The sequence below is a fragment of the Tachypleus tridentatus genome, chromosome 9 (assembly GCF_004210375.1).
Source record: "Tachypleus tridentatus isolate NWPU-2018 chromosome 9, ASM421037v1, whole genome shotgun sequence".
Lineage (NCBI taxonomy): Eukaryota > Metazoa > Arthropoda > Merostomata > Xiphosura > Limulidae > Tachypleus > Tachypleus tridentatus.
Genome location: NC_134833.1, coordinates 111,061,565 through 111,085,474, shown reverse-complemented (window position 1 = coordinate 111,085,474; position 23,910 = coordinate 111,061,565). Strand labels below are relative to the sequence as shown.

Below are 23,910 nucleotides of genomic sequence, written 5' to 3'. Positions count from 1 at the left end.
ACACCTCACATTTCTGCTGTTGGTACATGTCAAATCCTGTTATTCGATGTGAAAAAATTTAGCTCAAGAATTAGCAGTAGCTCATGTTGTCTGATTGTCTTGTTTCTAGTCTATTGCTTTAAAATTAGGGATAACTAACACAGGTATTCTGCGAAATCCAATAAACAAGCAAATAAATATTAAACAAAATATAATATTTTTTTTCGATTATAATATGTTTAGATGAGGAAATAGAAGAAACAGATATATTACCATCACATAACTAAATATTTAAAATTGAATTAGTGTTACGAAATATTTCCAGTTTTATATTGGATTTGAATAAACTGATCATATGGATGGTGTAATACGCATTTGTTTAAAGAATTTGTTTTGGAATTTCGCACAAAGCTACTCGAGGGCTATCTGTGCTAGCCGTCCCTAATTTAGCAGTGTAAGACCAGAGGGAAGGCAGCTAGTCATCACCACCCACCGCCAACTCTTGGGCTACTCTTTTACCAACGAAAAGTGGGATTGATCGTAACATTATAACGCCCTCACGGCTGGGAGGGCGAGCATGTTTAGCGCGACGCGGGCGCGAACCCGCGACCCTCGGATTACGAGTAGCGCGCCTTACGCGTTTGGCCATGCCGGGCCCATTTGTTTAAAACTTACGCACAACTACATGAGGGGTATCTGCGTTAACGGTCCCTAATTTAGCAGTGACAGACTAGGGGGAAGGAAACTAGTTAACATCACTCACCGCCAACACTTAGACTACTCTGTAGTAATGAAGAGTGAGATTGACCGTCACAGTATAACGTCATTGCGACTTTTTAAAAGTGCGAGCATGCTAGATTGATAGAAATATGAACCATTTCCATAATCACAAGGTCATGTCTTGCTGTATAAGATGAACAATAGCACTATCGTCATTCATATTGTATCATTATTTTGATTTAATTCTTCAGAGTTAGTTTATAAAACAAAGGTTGAAGTACGATTAATGAGACGTCTTGAGTGGAATATAGAGCTTTCATTACGTTTTAAGTGTATTTTGTGTTTTATTTGCAAAGGTAACTGTTTCAGAAGATTAATACTAAAAAGCAACCCGACATGGCTAGGTGGTTGAGACACTCGACTCGTAATCTGAGGGTTGCGCGTTCGAATCCCCGTCACACCAAATATACTCGCCCTTTCAGCTGTGGGACGTTATAATGTATCGATCAATCCCACTATTCGCTGGTAAAAGAGTAGTCCACGAGTTGGCGGTGGGTGGTGATGACTCGATACCCTCCCTCTAGTTTTACACTGCCAAATTAGGGATGGCTAGCGCAGATAGCCATCGTGTAGCTTTGCGCGAAATTAAAAAACAAAAAAGCAAAGTACCAAAAACTAAACATGACAACTAAGAAACACAAAGTTTCTGTTGATGCAATTTTCCTTAAAACAGTGGTTCTTAACCTTCTTGGAGGTACTGAACCCCGGAAGTTTCGTACTTGCATTCACTGAACCCTTCATAATTGGAAAAATAAAATATGATTTTTTCCAAATTCAAAACATAAGTAGATATTTTATTAGTGCACAAAATGAACCATGCATCAGTTGCACACAATATCAAAGAACAAAACCAACAAAACATGAATTTCACACAAAAACATAACTCAATGAATATTTTACTGCAAATCAATGTGCCTTTCAGAAACAAATTCAGAAATGCGCGGTTTTACCTTGGCAATTGTCACTCTCATATCATTTTCGCAACAAAGTCAGTTCCTTTCTTCGTTTTTATGTCTACCATCCTCGAAAAGGGTTGCTTGCAAAGATACGTTGTAACAAACGGTATGAGTATCTCAAGTGCTTTCTTAGCAATAAGAGGGTATGTTACGATTTGGTGACACCAAAATGTTGAGAGCGTTGTTGTTCTGAAAAGTTGCTGTTGAACCTGGCTCTGCTGAAGTTCAATGATTTCGTCGAAGTATTCATCACTGACATCTGCTGTCTCAACACTAAACGTGAACGGCTGTCTCACCCATGCTGGATATGACTCTCTGGTGAGGAAGTATTCGTCGAGTGACTTTGCAAGCTCATCTATGTGCATGGCAATTGTTTCTTCAGTTCGCTGGGTACAGAAATGTCTTCGATTTCAGACACATCTTCGATCTTACTTATACAGTCGTCCAGCAGGTGAAGTTTGCGAAGTTATCATTCTCTGTTCGTCGTTTCCATAACGGTAGCTTTTTTTGAAAAGCCTTCAGGTTTTCTTCCGCTTCGATGATGTTGACTTCACCGCCCTGCATCTGTTGATTGAGCATTGAAGATATCGGCCATGTACGCCAAAATTTGAATGAACTCAGATTTTTCGAAGCAATCTGCATGACAATGTTGGTGCTCTCGCAAAAACAAGGCTAATTCCACACGCATGGCAAAAACGTGATTCAGCACCTTTCCCCGGGATAACCATCGAACGTTAGAATGGTACAGAAGTACCTCGAATTCAGAAACCCATTTCATTACACAGCTCTTTGAAGGTGCGGTGCTTCAGGGCACGATTTCGCACAAAGTTCACACATTCCACTACAATTTTTAATACTTCTGTCAGTTTTGAAGGCAGGGTTTTTGTTGCCAATGCATGCCTGTGCAGAACACAGTGCGTTACAATGATATGTGGTGCATCGGCTTTCACCAGCGCACCAAAACCAGAGTTTCATCCCAGCAAGACTGGAGCTCCGACGGACAATTAGTGGGAAACATGTGAAGATTGTGAACCTTACAAACAATAAATTTAACGAAACAAATGCATTTTAAATTAAGATTTTTATTTTAACTTTTTAAAAAGATATTATGATCATTGTAACTTTTCAAACAGACAAAATTAAAGCAACTAAAAATACCTATTTCAGTGACAATAAAAGATATTCAAATATATTTAAAGTTATATAATTTCTACCCTGTGTTACCCCCTTCCAGTGACACAACGGTATGTATGCGGACTTACAACGCTAGAGAGAAAGTTTTGATACTCATATACGAAGAGCACAGACAGCTCATTGTGTAGCTTTGTGCTCAATACAGATACACAAACCCAGTCTTTAATTTATTATTTTAGCGCCATCTCTTGGGTATATTTTAATTCACAGCTACAATATTATTTAGTTGTTACAATTATTTGATTCAATTTCATACGCCTGACGGAGGGTTACGACTATTTTTACTATTACCAGAAACGTCTAGCTACGCGTTTTAAATGAATTACATCTAACTAAGTTTCTAATATAGGATTTCCAATAAAATATGTTGTCTTTTTTTTAATATTTTATTTTGTACCAATTTTGAATAAAATATGCGTTATGAATCGCTACAAAACCACAATGTAGGACAACTACATTATAAAGAGTTGTTTGTGGACACAATCCAATAAGTTTTAAAATTGATACACGTTTATTTATTTGAGAAATTACATAACTTTACGCTAGCCAAAAACAAATATACATTTAGATAAGATTATCTAAACTCCACTATAAATTCTGTTGTTTCAGCGGGCTATAAGTTATTGATTTTTACGGCTCATTGTATCTTACATATATATATTGCTCATAAGAACTACAGAGTAAACAGAATATCACTGGTTATATCTATTACACCATAAGATCTGTTTAAAAGTCACGCCCATTCCCAGTTAATTATTTTGCAAGTGGAGCATTTGATGAACAATCAAGCGACTTGAAAATCCAACAATTAAAAATGTTAACCAACATTGTTACTTATAGGAAAACATTTCTTCAATATGGAGAAGATGCATTGATTTATCTTACATCTAAAATAGTAATCACAGAAAACAGGTAGAACGAAATTAAATATATCCTTGAATTTATTTTATGATGTAATGAAGGAGACCAAATACAGTAAAAAACAAAGTGGAAGCAGTTCTAATCCAACAAGAGAAATGAATGTGTGCTAGTGCACAAGATGAGAAACAGTACTACTCTCTAACTGTTGAAAGTTCTCCAGTCGGATGAAGTCCGGTTAAAACTGAAGCTAAATGTGAATGGAAAAGAGAAAGTTGACAATAACAATAATGATAAAACAATATCGTCATTTCTCATTATGTGAATGAACAATGGTAGATATTTTAGGACATATCTATGTGATAAAATATTTTGGTTATTCGCGTGCTTGACAGAGAAATTTGTTCATTTGCAGAAGTTTGAGTATTTTTTGTTTGTTTGTCTACTTAGGTAAACTGAGGAGATATAGAGTTTGATATTCAACGCAGAATGCTATTATCAGCCAGTTAATGAAAAATTTTATGTATGTGCAATTTACCATCACGTTAGGATTGTGTATGTGTGTTTGCTTACAAAAAAGCTATATCCGACTATCTGTTGTCCACCGAGGAGAATGAAACCCCTGATTTTAACACTGTCAATCTGAAACTTACCAAATAGAAGGAACATGCTTCTCAGTCTCAGTTGTGTTAAGATCTTTCTTGGTAAACTTTTAGCGTTAATATGGTAAAAAAAAAACAACAAAACACTTTGTTTCCCTTGCCAATGTTAACCTGAAACAGTAAGAATACGAAATAAGGTAAAACCTGTAAAACGTCAGGGACAAAATTTAAAATTTAAATTGTAGAATAATATAGAGAAATTGTGTGTTCAAATCTGAACTAGACACACAGCTGCCTGATCCAGGATAAAACACTACGAAGAAAAATGTTTTCAAGAGTAATTTTATAGTTTGAACATGTTTTTAAGACAGGCAAAACGATGTCAAGGCATGTTGGCATACAAGGAAAAGTGATGCGGCTGCTGATACTTAGATCAGAAGACCGGCCAGAACAGAAACGTGTATACATGATATTGTAAATGAGAGCACAGTCATGATGGATCAACGTCTACTTAAAGAGTTAGTGAGTGACATTCATGAATATGGAGTATATGAAATCCTTGAAGACGAAACATAGATATCACTAATCGAAAACAGTTGACAATGTAAATTTGTTGGTTTGGCAGGAAGCTAACAATCATGGTGATCTTTTTTGATTGGTTCATTTGATAAAAAAGATGCTGATGCATTACTTATGGCAATAAAAAATGCTCTGGTATATTATCCTTAGCTTAAGGCACTGGTTGAAACCAGTGATACATTGGAGCGTCGAAACATGATAGGTCACTTGCGCGAAGTTGTTATACAGCTGAATAAAAAGCACCATCAAATCCCCCTTTCCGCGTGTTGTTGTATCAGTTTTTCTGATCTACAACTACAGAACACAGTCAAAAGGTGTAACATAATCAGGAAGATGTTGAAGTTTGTAGTAGACATTTTTCAACTGACATGCTGTTTATGCAAATGTTTTCACGTGTTCAGCAACATCTAGAGTGAGTTTTATTTGAACCTCCTGGATCAAGACATCTCTGAGTAATCAAACAGACTGTTCGAACAAGGTTTATAGAGTATGTTCTGTTAATTATAAAGCATTAATCAAAACCACTGACTGAAATCAATAATTCATATCATGATAACTATGGTAGAAGAATAGATGGAATTATGACCCATATGGAGAAGTTGATATTCTTTGGTCTTACGTTATCCCCTGTTGTTTATAGTTCACTTGAAAAGGTTTTTAGTTACTTTCAACAAGAGATACAACTCTGCAAGAAACATTGACAGCAGAAGAAGTACGAAAGAAGTACTTGCGAAAACATCATCCATACTCAAAATACCAGAACTTTTAAATAAAGGTAACTGAATCCATTGAAACCACAAAGATAGACTAACTCTTACTCTAGATGATAGCTCCATCCATATTCCACGTTCCAGGAGATGTTTTCAGAACAATCTATTTTGAGATGATTTATTTGGTGGAGCAAGAGCTATCACTGTGATTTGACGGGAATTATATAAGAAAAGCTATAACAAGAAGTGGAGAGTTTTAAAAACTATTTAGTAGACTAACTTTACTCTTGTTTTGCCTAAATTTGATACTAATATTAATCCTATTTAACTCTAATACAACTTAGTGTGTTAGCATTACTATACCTCTGCTTACATTTGATGTGTTACTGCTCAGTATGGAAAAATTCTATCGTTTTGCCTAAATTCTGTATGTCACTTGATATACTTCTGTGATGTTTCATTCCCAAATGCTCTTAAATATTAACATTTCGATTTAACTAAAGGTTTTGCAAAATATAAAAATAGAAATTAAGATTTAAGGGGTAAAACTAGTTACTAATGAAAATAAATTAAAAAACAAGATACTTGTAATAAATATAAGTTGTAATCAATAATAACTGTCTGAAAAATTTAAACTTCTATTAAGAATTCTACAAGTGAATTACGCAACGTATAATAAATGACGTACAAAAGAATGTGTTTAAATATTTTAATAACAAAGCAATAAACAACCAACACAATACACAGGTAGAAATATAAAACATAAAAATAAAACTTAGCGTTAGTCATCCTTAAATACATGTGTAAGAAAGTTATTTGGCCATCTCGTACACACAAAGATATAAAAGAAAAACAATATTTACATTAAATTTCAATCTCAAAGAAAGTTGTATTCGTCCCTATCTTTAAAGCTATATACAATTTTCCTAAAAATAAAGAATAAGAATAGATTTCTGTGACTGTGCGAAGTTTCGTACATTTGCACATAAACCCTTATTTAAATAACTTAGTTCTGAAACTGCAAAATCTGAAACTAATTTACTGTGAACAACAACAACGATAACTAAATACACGTTAACTCTAAACTCATTATAATTTGTTTCTAAAGTATATCAATCGCCCATGGATAAAATGGCCAGTCTGTAAACCGGATTCGTAAAGCTAGGTATTAAAATGTCTCAGAACAACTGCGACGAGTTAATTCATTTGCGAAAACCTATAAAACCCATCAAACCATACCCAATAGACACTTGCAATTTTCACTGCGAGGTGACAACTCGAAGTGCTCAATTTTTACGTGATTGACCTCTTCCAAATTATTAGATCTTACAAAGATGTGTTTAAGCAAACATACAAAGTATTAGTTTTAGCACTTGAACTTTGCTTTGGTAAACACGTTTCCGATTTTTAAGTAAAAAGAAGTTGAACTTTCACATTTTTTAAATTCGGTTTTCTTATATATACGTTTTAATGGTCATCTCATAATTTATTGTGTTGCAGAAAGTCAAGTACTAATTGTATGTCACCAGAAAACGGTTGTTATTGTTCCAATAACCGAACGAATACAGAAAAGGTTTAATTTTCGATGCATTACCGGGAATTATAAAATAAATAGTATGTCCCACCTCCAAAATGTTTAAATGATTGTTAAATAAAAATTAACTTTTGTGAGAGTAAAACCTGCCAAAATCTTTCAATTAAATTCAATTTTTAAACAAATCACGAAAAGTAACAGGATTAAATGTCATGACATAAAGCACCATTCTTTGCATACTTTCCACCAAAATGTAAAAGTAAATTCATGTATAGTAGAACGAAATTTTATCCTGGTTGAGCCCGAAATACTCAGTAATATTTATATTTATTAAGCTTTTGTAATAAGATCTTAAAAAAAAACTGATATTTTATTTTGTTTCGAAATGTTTGCAAAAGCTAAAAAAAAATATCTCTGCATGAACGTCCATAATTTTGAACTGATAGACTAGAGGGAAGACAATCAGTCAACAGTACCCACAGTCAACTTTTGGGCTACTCTCTCTTGTCTTTATGAATAGTGAGATCTGCCTGTCATTTTTAGCTTATCCACGGCCCCATAAAGCTGAGCGAACTTTTGTGGCAACGTAACACGACTCTTGAACCTAGGACCAGAATATAGTAGAATACTTTGTACTGTATAATAAACGTAAACCTGAGTAAAATCAGATTCGTTGAGAACTGATCGCTGCTACATATACATATTACATATTACAAAATGCATTTAATATCACGTCCTCGTTGATGATCGAAATTATTAAAAGAAAATTAAAAGTCAGTTTCTTTAGAAACATAATTATTTCTAATAGATTTAATTTTCACTGGGTATTTCATTAACAGTCCTCAGTTCTGCAGTGAATCTCTTGGAAGTAATAAATGTCTTCTTATCATTATCCTGACGAACCTAAAGAATCCGTCACGCTAAATTTCTCGTCGTAAGTTTAACAAACATTGGAACTGTTTAACTGTGTAAAACATCTGCCAAAATTCAGTCCTTGAAACATTTATAATATCTGCTGCTATCTATTCAGTAACGTTATCTATAATTTCAATGTATAGTTATTTTGTGGCACACATAGATGCAGCTAGATTTTCCTTTTTCCAAAAGAATTGTTTTATGTCTTTATGCATAAATAAAGTGTGAGGCTTAACGCGTAGTTTACAACAGCTGATATATATTCGTATAGTCTAGAAATTAGTAAAATAACATAATTTTCCTTCAAGTTGTGGCTACATGATTTCATATTTTACTTATTTTAGCCTTTAAAAACACAGCTGATTAGCATTACCTTTTTGAAAACACATTTCAAAATGAAATGTTACTGTAATGACGTCAACTAAAAGTGATATATTCATTTCAATTAAAGCTTCTGCCTTAACCTTACATGCCTAAAAAAGCAGGGACGTTCGACATGTTATACCATTCATGAAAGAACTGCTTATAACATGTTTAAAACAGAGGTTTAAAAAATTCGGATGTTATATATTAATAAAAGGAGATACGCTTATTATCTTAGTCTTGAAATATTTTAGATACTCGTGACAAAGTATCTATCTTTAATTGTGTATAACAGAGTTGGATGAAATATCTCGATCTCAATAAGAGAAACTAAAGTTTTCGTGAGAATCAAATAACTTATCAGCAGAATGATTTAAGATTAATCGATTACCTATTATTGTTCGTTAAAGTATCCTGTCGAAAATTTACTTTAACTGTTTATGCTTGAAATGAGAATATATATATGTTAACCGAGTGAAAAAAGGACAATACATTCGAATTATTTTGTACATGTCATTAATATTACGAATAAATATTCCGTTATGTACTTTTAAAATCTAAAATCTTAATATGTTAATTTTACAAAGAAACGAAAAGTACCCCAATTTCTTCAGTTTCGCTGTTACAATTAAAACACCAAAAATAATTTCACACACTTTTGACACTTCTTTTTTCAACCTCCTACTCTTTAAAAGTTCGTAAAAGTTTCTAAAACAGACAATAAATGAGCTAAAGATCGACTGAGAGTTATAACTACCCTAATGAGTTATTTAATAAGAGAATATGCTGTTTATAAGACTTTCTTATGAAATCTAAACTTAGCTTATCAATATTGAAACCTTCTATTTCAGTATTATCATACATGTCTTTTGTAACCATAAATTTGAGCGAATGAATAACTTAAATTATAAAGGTATAAATAAAGACAAAGAAATAATGAAGAAAAGGGTGACTTGAGCTTAAACACAGAAATTTTTTGATTTTTTTTTCAAGCAACAGCAATAGTTTTAATATTTGTTTTTCTTTAAAACTGGCAAATCATAAGATAATGTAGATGCAGCACCATCTGGTGATCGTTGCTTAAGGCAAAGAAATGCTGAAAAGAGGGAGGACACTACCAGGATAGCTAACAATACTACTAATGAAGCAACAAAGCCTGGTGTTGACATACATATAACACCACTGTCTTCTATATCATAGGTATCACGAACGGGTGTTGAATCATTAGTTTTGAGTGAGAAAGCTAAATCTCCAACCGACACTACTCGAATAACTCTGTTCAATCCGATCTCGGTCATTTCTTCCAAAGAAGAACTAGGGGTTCCTTTACTGTTGTCACTAAAACTGACGTCACGTTCCTCTCGAGGTCTGCCAGCGGGAACGTAGCCAGGATGAGGACCTTGGATACCTTCTCGAGCAGCAGCAGTGTGATCAACTGGATAAACACATTGCTCAGGACACTGATATCTACAGATCTGGATGGTACACTGAAAGTGTACCTCCATAGAGTCTGGAAATTTAAAGGCCTGGAAATGCGCGTAGGATAACACAGATGCACTGGAACCAAAATTCTTAATTTTGGTGAACCTGCTCATAAGCTTAGATCTAACGATACAGCCTCTACCATCAACAAGCTCAATAGGAGCTCGCTTTCCATCGTGGGCAATACAGTTTCTAACCAGCATATCGAATCTATTTTCATCATCCTTTATAGCTAACACCATAGTCATGGTTTGACCAATCTTGACGATTCCAGCTGCTTCGCTAGCCCAAGGCCCTTTACCTACCTGGATCTGCATCCAACACCCTACGTTGTCTCCAGCAAAATCAGCTCGCACGACATCTAACATGTCCACTGGGAAAGGTCGGAAGGTAACAGCTTTTTCATACTGATCGTGCCAGGTGCAACGTAGTTTCCGGGCTTGATCCCACACCTCCTGTACCTGGGGATCATACTGGACTATGATAGTGTTCTCGAAAAACGTGCCACTACCACTGTTTCCACCATAGCCATAAAGACCATTCTCTGTGTTTCCCGTAGTGCCACAACTGTTAATAGAAATGTCGAAATAGACACTCTTTCGACCCGATCCTGCGGGTAAATGGACACAGTTACCGTAGTTATAATGACCTTTACTAAAAATAATACCGTGGAAGGCTTTATCAAACTCAACTGCGACTTTCATCAAGTTTTTCTCGCACTTAACATCCAAGTGAATGATCACAGGCATCTCAGGCTGAGGTAACGGCCAAGTGTCAGATCCAGGGAGGTTCGGGAAACCCGGAAAGTTGTTATTCTTGGAACCGAGTCTAGACGTGTAAATTGGCTGAGGAGATCCATAGCCACCCAACTGATCCTTCGGAGAAAGATGATCCACAGCATACCCTCCCGGTCTTCCTTTTTGCACTTTCTGGGGCAGAGCAGGAAAGATAAGAGAGCCTTGAAGACTGGGTAGTGGTAAAGGAACAGGGATTGATGGGCTCTCATGGTGAGTTAATAATGGGCCAAATCCTGAGTGAGGAGGTGGACGTGGGGGAGTCTGGTATTGCTTTCGGGATGGATAGGCCTTCTCTTCCTGGTTCTCTACTGTATCTATTTCACTGGACATTTTTTCTAAGATTTGGTCTGGATTTCCTTTTTCAATCTTTTCTTCTGCTTCTTCTGCTATAGTAGTCACCTGGAATCATCACAACATTTGTAATTACGAAATAAACTGTTACAGCTAAACAAAAAATAAGCTCTGATCATTTTAAAACGAAGTTATACTTGATGAAAAATAAATAATTACTGTTTAATTATGGAATAATAACAATGAGGGAATATCAAAAATAAATACTTTCAAAATATGAGATGTTTATTTTTTACTTTAGGCCTAGGGAGATGTGAACATTTTGAATGTATATAAACAGTGTTACACTGGATACCAACCTTTCTTGATATGTAAAAATATATAAAAAAGAACCTACATAATTTTCTCAATAAAAAAAAAACGTTTTTATCTGCATTACAATCGCGATACTTGAGTAATGATGGAAATTATTTAAAGATCAAAACTCGGTTCATTTAGAAACATAATTATTATTTTTTTAACACCTGCATGTTTAATAAAGTTTTGTATTCGACTTTCCATTCTTCACATACGTGATTTTTATACTGATTGACATTGTGTATTACAACAATTGAACACAGAAAAAATTATAGTTACAACTGCATAACTAAGCAGATATAAGACACACCCGTGTACCATGGTTGGAAGTCTGAAATAAAACTTCCTAATATTTAGTACGATATCACAATTATATGAATAAACATCAGAATAGTTTAACATGTCAAACTAATGCATATCATTGTTCTGGTAGCAAAATGTGTTTGTTTGTTTGTTTTGGAATTTCGCACAAAGCTACTCGAGGGCTATCTGTGCTAGCCGTCCCTAATTTAGCAGTGTAAGACTAGAGGGAAGGCAGCTAGTCATCACCACCCACCGCCAACTCTTGGGCTACTCTTTTACCAACGAATAGTGGGATTGACCGTAACATTATACACCCCCACGGCTGGGAGGGCGAGCATGTTTAGCGCGACGCGGGCGCGAACCCGCGACCCTCGGATTACGAGTCGCACGCCTTACGCGATTGGCCATGCCGGGCCCAGCAAAATGTGAAGACATTTAATTGTATGTGTAAAAGTATTTTGCATTAGAAAACAAGCCATGTTTTATTTTTTTCAGTGTTGGGTTAACACTAATTGGTTTGTTTTGAATTTCGCTCAAAGCTATAGGAGGGCTATCTGCGCTAGCCGTCCCTAATTTAGCAGTGTAAGCAACTAGTCATTACCACCTACCTCCAACTCTTGGGCTACTCTTTTACCAACGAATAGTGGGATTAGCCGTCACATTATGACGTCCCCACAGCTGAAATGTCGAGCATGTTTGGTGTGACGGGGATTGGAAACTGCGACCCTCAAATTACGAATCGAGTGCATTAACCACCTGGCTACGCCGAGCCTGAACACTAATTACATAATTAACTTCTTTTACCGATTTGGACCAGTTCTGTAGTTATTGTATTAAACAGTGGCAAGATTATATTTTATTGGATTTTTAATGTGGGTAATTCTTTAACTGCGATTCAATTTGGATTTGAAGGAGCTGGTAGTTGATTTTTAGTTAAACAAAAAGACACTTCAAGAGACAATTGTTTCGTTAAATAATGACAATTCACAACCGCAATTCGTCATTCGTCACTCACATTAAAGAGCAATGTCCTGTATTGACCAAATAGAATTTTTCAGGTCAGGGTTAACCGCCAAAGGAACACTGCATTCGTTATTTTCCGCCATCATTTCGTCAAGTTCATCACGAATAGTGGCACATAAAGATTGGAGTCTGGTTCTGCCGAAGGCAGTTTTAGTTTTTGCGCAAACAAAAAACAAACAACACAGCAATCGCTCCGATTCTCGGCTTCCCATCCGGTTCTGAGCATGCGTAATCCTTCCTAGCGAAAAAATTTAGTTCCTCCCTATTCAGGTTTCTTAAGTAACGGGATGACGCTGGTAGTGATAGTCGTTGCCAAAGGCAATCGATTCGCTACCCATCAAGGCGCGTGCAGTGTTATATCTTTCGATCCGTTACCTATTTACTAAAAGAGACCACGGAAAAAGATGGGAGAGGAAATAAAAAAGAATGGAAGCTGACGGAAAGATTCACCTTTGAAATATATACTTTTCTTTTAGTACTGCTAAGCCTGTCAAGATTTTACGAGCCAGAGGAAATCCCCTATGGCAGCATTGTTACACACTTTCCATTCAAATCGGGAAGTGAAGTTTATTACAGGGTAACCCGGATGTGGAAAAACCTGAGTCTTAAGGTATTAATTAGGAATTTCAATTAAATAAAACACACTTTTAGAAGAGACGAATGTTGCCATTTAAGGGAACACGCGCAAATAAATATATATATATTAAGTATTTAACGTTTCTCAAAGGTCATTAAAAATCACCAATAACTGAAAATTCTCTGAATAACAAAGTATTTTTCATTATAAAGCTAAGAACAAATTCAACTGATCGCTAGTTTTATAGTTTTATTTTTTGTGTAACATATAAGGCTTAATATATTATTTTTTGATACAGCTGTAAAAAAATATAACTCAGTTTTTTAGGTCTCAATAAAATTCGAGCTGAACGAGGTTCCTTAAAATATTAGTTAGTTTATATAAATTAAAAACGTATTTTGCTCACGAAAAAAAAATGTATTTTTGAATGCAATCAATGCATGTAACAAACCTAAAGTTAACGTTAGGTGTTAAATATCTATTCTGTCAGAATGTATATTAATCTGCAGTAGGTTGTAGTGAAAGGGTACATTCATCGAAACCTCGAAACAAATAAAAAACACGTAAAAATAGTAATCTTATCAAAATAATATTCAAGTGAAGCGAATGAGAAAATGAATTAAACGAAATACAAAAATAAGTCTAAAAAGTATTTGTTTAGATATTGAAGCGTAGATAGTTCGTCATCTCCAGCAAAAAATAAATCTGAAAGAGACATTTTTATTTATTAATAATCAATTAAACTTTGATTAGTTAGTGAAATTCATTTTTTAACTAGGTTCTTTTCTTTCATGCTTTATCATACAACAGAAATTCATTAAATAGAATATTCAACACATTACCAGCGTATTTTTTAAAGAAATCGATAGAGTAAATTGACATCAGAAATACTGTAGATTATGAGTATGTATATATATATTGTTAACAAAGCATAACATCAAAAGTAAAACACACTAATTTAAATATGGAATAAGTTCTTGGGTTGGTCAGCTGTAAGATTCTGGACTTAAGACGTTAAAATTAGATTCCCCTCAGTGGACTTAGCTCTAAAACCAAGCAACAAAGCATGGAATATAAAACACACGAGAAAGAGAAAATCATAATAATAAATGAAAGAAGCTTCTAGATCTAACTGATAACGTGCTTATCACTCTGTAATTCAGCAACTAGTCTGAAGGCTAAATAGGCTAAAAATCGAGTTTTGATACCTGTATTGGGAAGAACGCGTATAGCCCATTGTGCAATTTTGTATTTAACAATTAACAACCAAATTATATAATGCACGTAGATGGAATGAAAGTGTTAATAATTCCGTTAGTAAAGCAGATGGATGGAAAAATGTTTGCGTCTATTGTTTTGAGTCTACTAAAACAAGATGTCTAAGTTATCTGTTAAAATAATAAAAAGAAAACATTAAAGTTTTCTTACATATTTGAACACACATAGGAACACTTCTAACTAAACGATTTAATAGTACATTATTCAACTATATCTGCGTGCAAAGTTACAGATATTTTAGATAATTTACGATTTTTCAAACAAGCATTTTCTGGATTCCCTACGCAACCAATATTAAGATTTTAAGAGATTCACAGCTCATCAGTCCACGCGCTTTAACAATTAAACAAACCAATCCAGATTAAGTTATCTCAAAATGAATTACAATCTGCTTTATTTTGGTCTCTGCTTGCCTATTGTTCTTTTGTTGTTTTTTTCTATTTTTTTTTCATTGTGACGATTCGTAAGACTTTCTATTTTGGATGACTAAAATAAATCATATGAAGACTAGCAAAATTAATCGTTTAAGGGTTCAGTCACCTGTATAATATTCTATATGAACGTAGTTTAATCTCTTTTCTGTTTCGTCCTTTTCTTAACGAGCACGATTCTAGTCCTTTGTGGATCCATTTGGTTGCACATAAAAAGTTCTATGTGGACATATGACCCGGCATGGCCAAACGTGTTAAGGCGTTCGACTCCTAATCCGAGGGTCACTGGTTCGAATCCCGGTCGCACTAAAATGCCCGCCCTTTCAGCCGTGGAGGCGTTATAATGTGACGGTCAATCCCACTATTCGTTGGTTAAAGAGTAGCCCAAGAGTTGGCGGTGGGTGGTGCTGACTAACTGCCTTCCCTCTAGTCTTACACTGCTAACTTAACAAACAAACAAGCTATGTGGACATGATTTAGTTATTTCTCCAACTGGTGTGTCTTTTGAACACTAATATTTATAAAAGCTCTTCTTTCTTCATTCCTACACTTTGGCAGTATTATATAGTTTAACTAATAGTCATATTTCACTATCAACATAACTAAATTATTGCAATCCTCAAGTTTGCTTCACCAAATTTCTCATAACCGAAACTGGAACTTTCGAAAATTGTTAATAACTAGTTTTGAGACAACTATTCTCACTATTGTGGAAATACAGCAGTTAATGAAATAAACTAAAGCAAAATAAACATTTTCACAAATTGCTCGGGCTTTGTCGCTGTTTTATTGCTCATCTGTGGATTTCACTGACCCGAAAAACGATGTCTAATAGAAAAAGTAAGTTAAAATTAAAATTTTCACAAGTGGTTTGAAATCTATGCTGGATTTTTGCTTGTTAATTCTTGAAGATTTTAAACTGTCTCAACTCGAAAACAATTAAATTTAAAAAGTTCCATTAGACTAATCCTTCAATCATTACTTTTTACCAATCTTCAGATATTTTATTTATTCAAAAGAATTAAGGACTAATTTTCCAATCTTCAGAGGATTTTATTTATTCAAAAGAAATAAGGACTAATTTGCCAATCTTCAGAGAATTTTATTCTTTGGAGGAAGTCAAGTATATATGTTTACAATTCTATCTGGGTCCTCAGAAGGTTACAGTTTCCCTTATGGTGTTCTCATTTAAATAAAAAAAAAGATTGAAATTTGTCCAAATAGGGTTGTTCACACCAGTTAAGTACTAAGTGTTAGTCCCTGGAGGATTATATTTGCCTAAAAGAAAACCAAATAGGAAAAGTACTAAACAATGTTTAACTTTTTTTTTCTTTAACGTATTATCTCCTTGCCATCAGAAGAATTTCCTGATGTAAGTATAGTGTTAACTTGGAAAGTTATTAAACTAAACAGAATTTCTTACATCCGCATAATCCCTTAAAGAATTATTATTTTTCTAGTCCTCAGCGAATTGTCTAAACCGTAAGATTTTTTTTTTAGAATTTTTTCATCCGACAGCTGAAAACACGAACTCTCGGACTGACAGTGAAGACATTGCTAAACATATAATTCAGTGCTATCTCACCCTGTAATATACATTATATGTATTTACATAAGTAAAACTTTTTTAATACATAATATATATATACAACATAAATGAAGCATTTATGTAATATATGTGCGCGTGTGTGTGTTTATTAGAAAAGGTTTATTTATGTAAGTACACATAACATATGCTATAGGATGAAACAACACTAGATTACATGGGACTGTTTGCAATATCCGAGACTTAATCACAATAAATGAAGCTACGTATACAACAGTGCAAATGGTGAACTTTGAACGTAAATGAACGTGGCCCTGATATAGATATTATAATCATAACAGTGACTTTACAAACAATTCCCTTATTTATGTGATGTTCAACATTTAATAGAGCAACAAAACACCAAAGTAGGGGTAAAAATAATATTAAATGTAACCCACCCAGATGTCATACAAGATTTAGATCCCGTAACGTCGTCGTGGATGCAAACCAATATGTCATGCCCCAAGAAAGACGTTAAGCCTATAGAAAAATTAAACTCCATATAAGGTAGTTGGTTCCCCAGTGAAAGTTTACTTGCTACTTGATAAAAATTTTATATGTTACATGGATAGATGCCGATATAGTTCATTCTTTGATGTGCATGGTTCTATTAGCACAAGTATTAATACCTGACACCGTCCAATAGGAAGCGACAATAAAGAAACTTTCATAGTAGGCTGTTATGACTATATAATTAACCGTCGTCAAGAAATATGACAAAGACAGTTTTAAATAAAAGTTTTTATCGTCGTCTCCTACTGGGTGATGAAATGCAGAAGTGCTTCTCATGTTAATACTGCTCAAGACAATATTAAAGAACAATTGTAATTTGTAATATTAAAGATATGACAAGACAAAATGAATGTTATCAACTTGTGTTAATCACAATGTTATGAAAAATAGCATTTGATGTTTTGTCATATAATATGGAATGTAAACAATCGATCATTTAGCCTGTTACCTGGTGATAATAGCTAACCACAACTACAGGCCACAGATTTAGAGACTGAATTGATAGTACGCAGCCGTAATTTAATGCCGTCTCAGCATACATATTAAACAAAGCTGGCCTATATAGCAGACGCCCATTATAATGTATTGCGCTCGTAGGTAGACATGAAAAAGCTTGTTTGCAATGATGCCAAGAAAGGGCACAGTGGACCAGTAAGAAATAGAGCAATATTCTTATTACAAATCGGTCACGCTTCATCATACAACCAGCTAACAGATTTATACTCGTATGAAAAGAATCTGGAACCAAGTCCAATCTGGGAGAGCAGTTATGTGATGCCAAATACTAAGAATATCCCGAAAACAGATCTTCGAAACGATTGGTATAGAATAACGATGGGCCACATCAGGACTGATTTTAAGTATGAAACATTAGTTCCAGTTTACTATTTCTGTTAGTGGTGGCATAGCTTACATTAATTAAAATAGAAACTCATGAGTTGCAAAGATATAGAAACACAATGTCCATACTGAACAACCACCTATTGTTTTCTATGTAAGATCCCACGACTGATTACCAGGTGTCCGATTTTTATAAGAATAAGCTTACGAGGTTGATTGGCATAATTTTTAACTGTGGTTTTGCGATTACATAGGTCTAACCTTACGAATACCAATGATCCTTTATTTAAGCAGTGCAGCTTTACCCAGTAATATACAGGGTAATATAACATATAATATACGAAGCATTATATAAAACTGATTTATAACATAATTCACTTTTTTTTTTTCATTTAGAAAAGAAATTAAACAATAAAAAGAAAATTTCTAATTACTTTCCGTCAAAAAATAGGAGAACTAAATTGTTAACAACACAGTACCTGAACTTATTTTATTTTAAAAGTGTGTTTGTGTTTTTCTTATAGCAAAGTAACATCGGGTTATCTGCTCAGCCCACCCAGGGGAATCGAACCCCTGCTTTTAGCGTTGTAAATCCGGAGACATACCGCTGTACTAGCGAGGGGTTTTATTTTAAAAAGATTGATGGAATTGCAATCAATTGTTTTCAGTTTGTGTGAACTCGGATCACACTATTTATCAACCTTAAAGACGATTATTATTCACTAAATGCTCGAGGTTTCGTGTTATTTTTGGACATTAGAGCAGACAAACACAAAATATTATGTTCAAAAGTTTGATACTCACCTTTAGCGATATCGCTAATATTAGAAGAGTCTTGGACCATAACATCATGACTGTTCTCTCTAATTATTCTTCCCTCTTTCTTCTTCTGGATGCTTCCATATTGACAAAAATATGAGAAAATATTAACAGTGTTCAGTATGTTGTGAAGCTTTTCCATTAAAACAACAACGTGTTAAAATATTTCTTATTTCGATAGCTAAGTCCTACATTTTTATGTTATTTAGTAAAACTTACTAAGAATACTGATTATTATTTCGACGAAGAGATCATTAGGATCTAAATCTGCAGGCTGCAAGATAATCCCCGGGCAAATAGGTATAACAAAATGATAAACAGGAAATATACTTTAGAATACTGATCTGTGATCTTCCGTTTATGAAAATCGGGCATCACTAGTATAACAAAGAAGGCACAACCCGGCAGACTCAGCCACAATGCAACCGAGATAATGTTTATGTTACAGTTGTGTACATCACTTATATTTGAGTAAAAGTAGATTCTCCAAACAAAAGTTGAAAACGCAGATTATGCAAGCAAAAAAATAAAAATCTCTACACTAGGTAAACTTAACGGTTATTTTGGAAAATGCTGCGAACTACTTATGATTAATGTATATAATATTTTTATACATATTACAAATTATAAACAGCGAACTAATCTAGCAAAGAATAAAGAGCGCAGATGTTTCTACTTAAAACGTGAAATGATGTTTTATCGACAACAATGAAAAAATTTAAATAAAAGGAAGCACAACTGACTGTATTGTGCATAAAAACCCAATCAGAAAATAGTCGAAATATACAGGAAGTCATACATCTAATACCACAAGTCGTAAAGCACTTCAGTGTATTATATGCCTAGTAAAAATATAAATAAAATTTGATTAAAGAGAGAATGACAGAAGACTTATTTTCTAGAATAAACAACGACATTTCTGTAAATATCTTATTATTGGCTAAACGAAAGTAATCAAGTACGATAGCATTAAAAGCGTGGTGGTATGTTAAGAACATTTTCAGAGTTAATAGTACCCTATTGTAGCAGAACACTGAAACTATTTAGAGATTGATCGAACTTCTGTTTTAGTGTTAATAATACTGGTTTAAGGATGAACAAATTTTATCAACAAATCTTTTTTTTCTGGCAGTATATAGTGAATCTATTCTATATAAAAGAAAATGGTTAAATGAATGAAGAATTCGAACATCTGGAAACTTCTCACCACCTTTTGTGATACCCAAGTAGTATTAAATTACGGTACCCGCGTTTTATTTAATGCTAAGCGTCCATAAATATCTGTACAATGTTGATGGTTCCTTCTTATTTACATGTGTTTTTAATGGGAGCTCAAGATAGTGTATAGTCTATTAGTACTAAAGTTACTATTTATGTGAGTAAAAAAAGAGGGTACATTGTTTACTGTAAGAACTTGAAACCAAAGCAGCTCACCATTTTGATGCAGGGTAAAATGTATTATCAGTAAAGAAGACGATAGAAAAAAAGGAACAAATGTATGGATTAATAACTTAAACCTGGCAATGTTTTTAGAGTTCAAATACTTTGAATATTCTTCGAAATACAAAATACAGACGTTTTATGAGAAGTATATGAGAAAACGGAACAGTTAAACAAATCAAGTAAAAGACTCAAGTTTTTCAGGACACACCAAAAAAAAACAAAAAACTGTATATTGTCCTGTTAAAAACGGGAAGAAATGGGCATATATTATAAACGTGAATATTTTATACTTAAGGGTTCCTCAAGTTTTTTCAAAGTAAGTCGACAATATCATTAAAGTATTATCAAACACTATGTGTTTTCTTATAGTATCTGCTCAACCGAGGGAATCGAACCCTGATTTTAGCGTTATAAATCCGGAGACATACCGCTGTACTAGCGGTGGACATCAAACACTAAGGCAATCTGTTTTTCGGTAACTTATCTGCGAGTTTAGCATATAGGACTACTTTACATAACTAACGTTTATGGAAAACTACGAAGGTATGTTATAATATATCAAAATTTTCAACATTCGTTATACCTGCTAAAAGATGAAAATTAGTCATTTCAATTTCAAATTTCTTTCGACCACTTAAGGTGATTTTCAAAATTTTCAACTTAAGTAGAGAAAATACTCCCATTACTTTTGACTAAACTACTTTAGCAACAGTAAACCCAGCAGCAGTATTTATTTTAGACTATATTTTCACGAAACATAAAGGATAGGTGCAGATAGAGTCCAGCGACTGACACATAACAGACGAAGCCAAACACATTGGAGAAGCAGCGTTAGAGACACGTACAACAAGCGAGGCCTAGCGAAGAATTATAACAAATGTATCTTAGTATTATGCACACGTAAAAGTGAACTCATAACGTGTACACACCATAGGCGTAATTTAGCGACGTAGACACCACATACCAACTGTTTAGCTCTGAACACCTGCTTGTTACGGGTGTGAAAACCTTAACCTTTCAGGTCAGTGCTGGTACTGTTTTTCTCCCACATCGATATCGGAGCCCTACCAAAGAGGTCATCCTACTTTTCACTTTAATAAAAGTTATGGCCCGTCATGGCCAGGTGGGTTAAGGCGTTCGACTCGTAATCCGAGAGTCGCGGGTTCGAATCCCGGCAGCACTAAACATGCTCGCTCTTTCAGCCGTGGGGGCGTTATAATGTGTCGGTCAATCCCACTATTCGTTGGTAAAAGAGTAGCCCAAGAGTTGGCGGTGGGCGGTGATGACTAGCTGCCTTCCCTCTAGTCTTACACTGCTAAAATGGGGACGGCTAGCGCAGATAGCCCTCGAGTAGCTTTGCGCGAATTTCAAAAACAAAAACAAACAAACAAAAATAAAAGTTATAATTTTTTGTAAATGAAAAGAGAAACTATTTTGATACACATATGTTTTGTCATAAAAAGTAACCAATAAACATCTAAGACACTGGATTTATCAGATCCTATATCATATCCAACATAACATGAGGCATAATATAAAACGAAATAAAACTTCAAAATTTCAGTGAATTAATATATAGATAACGTAGATCGCAAATACAACTAAACTGAATTTACGGCCTCTGGTAAACAAAACATTACAAACACACTAAAAACATCACCTGTTTATATTTAAACAACTGAGGAATATTAAATAATTAGGGTTAGTTACCACTAAAAATATGAACTTTGTTCATCAGGTAAGTATATTAGATAACCTATAGAGACCTAGCCGTTGAAACACGGCACAAATTAAATTAACTTGTTATGATTTATAAATGATTAATTTTGCTCTATTAAAACTAATTAGATTTGATTTTAAATCAAATGGAACACTAATAGAAATATCTATATATTGAAAAAATTGAATTATATCTTCAACTAACGTCAGTTCGAAACCTTTACTGTAAGTAAAACGTCTCACCTTGTGCAAGCAGCCCGTCTTTAAAAACCCTTCCTGACACACGCACTTCTTAAGGTTCACGGTCACAATGGAAACTACAGTATGGACCATACATTTTATACCGACACTGGAAAAGCGTGACCTACAATGTTACTTTCGCGCCTGCAGGATGTTTGGGAAGCACGTGCTGCCATCGGCTAGAAATTTACCGCTCATTCATCGCTTTTCTCTGACGTTTCTCTTCTGTCCCTCATTGGCCTTGGCCTTGTCGTACGGCCTTCTCAAACATTACGTGATTGGTTTATAGAAGTGGGTTCGAAGTTCTTCCCACGCATGACATTTTAAGTAGCCAAATAATTTTATTTATTTATTGGAATTTGTTCGCTTTCGTGGATTTTTTGTCTCTTTTTTATAACAATGTATGCTGGCGAATTTTTAAATTTAGCGCTAACACATTTTTGTCATATTGAAACTACATACATAACTGAGGCGTCGGAACAGCACTTTTACATATTTGTTTTATATAGCAACTCTGAGATATATTAATTTTCTGGGGAGCATGCTCTCAGCTTCCCACCTCCTAGACTGAGCTGCCTTTGGTTACACAGGAGCTGTTAGAAGCCAATCCTTATATTTTCAATTTCTCTTTGTAAATTATGCATATCTAGCCAAGCGCTTGTTAGTTTTTGAATTTCGCACAAAGCTACTTGAGAGCTATCTGTGCTAGCCGTCCCTAATTTAGCAGTGTAAGACTAGAGGGTAGGCAGCTAGTCATCACCACCCACTGCCAACTCTTGGGCTACTCTTTTACCAACGAATAGTGGGATTGACCGTCACATTATAACGCCCCCACGGCTGAAAGAGCGAGCATGTTTGGCGCGACAGGAATGCGAACCCGTGACCCTCAGATTATGAGTCGCACACCTTAACACGCTTGGCCATGCCGGGCCCTAGCCAAGCGCTTCCACTTTGCAACTCCTTTCTACACAACTGCATAAACATGTTGATAAGAATATTCGGTGAATTCTTTTGTAATTACCAAGAAGTTAATAGAAATCCATTTCTTAATTACTTTTAAATGTAAAACTAAAGCGTTAAGTTTCAAAAGGTTTAGACGTTTTTAGTAAAGAGATGACTGGGAGAAGTTAATATGGAAGGCAGGAGCATTTTCTTGAATAGTTATCCTAATTTTTCTTGCATTTAAACATATATTATCGACTTCTATATGTTTTTGTTTTAACCGTCACAGTAGCATTGTTTTAGATATATTCAGTTTTGTTTTTGCTTTTTTCACATTTGAAATGCACTTACTTATATATTTGTTTTTATTAACCCTGATGGCGCCTGCTACAGATGATGGAAAGCTCCTAATAAAAACTGCATTCATATCCATGTGATATAAATCCACTTTCTACTGAGGTGTACTTTTTAGTTTGATTCAACGGTTTTTATTTTAAGATACTAATTCTAGTGTTAGTTGGTTGTTTCTAAGACATAGCCAAAAGTTATTTTATTTTTTGTCTGAGTGTGATTTGAATCAGAATCTTCCCTGTTTTTATGGCAAAAGACGAGCTCGTGTACAGTGTTCGAATCTGCGCGTCTGTAGTTATTTTCAGTACTGTTATATAGTCTTAGTATCATACTTATCATAAAATATAGATTTTTAATATAAAGTATCTATATCTTCTTATTTTCTACTTCATATCCAGCTCGATCAAACATTTCGAAAATTAATGGTATGTGATGACAGGAAGGTC

General features: G+C 34.5%; 1 protein-coding gene across 1 annotated transcript; it reads right to left on the bottom strand.

The window, feature by feature from the left end:
• Positions 1 to 6,438: 6,438 nt before the first annotated feature.
• dy (transmembrane protein dusky) lies at positions 6,439 to 22,284 on the bottom strand. Its single transcript, XM_076456454.1, has 3 exons — positions 22,175 to 22,284; positions 18,755 to 18,846; positions 6,439 to 11,148 (listed from the first exon to the last, which is right to left on the bottom strand). Exons 2-3 carry the CDS (start codon positions 18,800 to 18,802, stop codon positions 9,478 to 9,480), a joined length of 1,719 nt encoding a protein of 572 aa, XP_076312569.1. The 5' UTR covers positions 18,803 to 18,846; positions 22,175 to 22,284; the 3' UTR covers positions 6,439 to 9,477.
• Between the last annotated feature and the right edge of the window lie 1,626 nt (positions 22,285 to 23,910).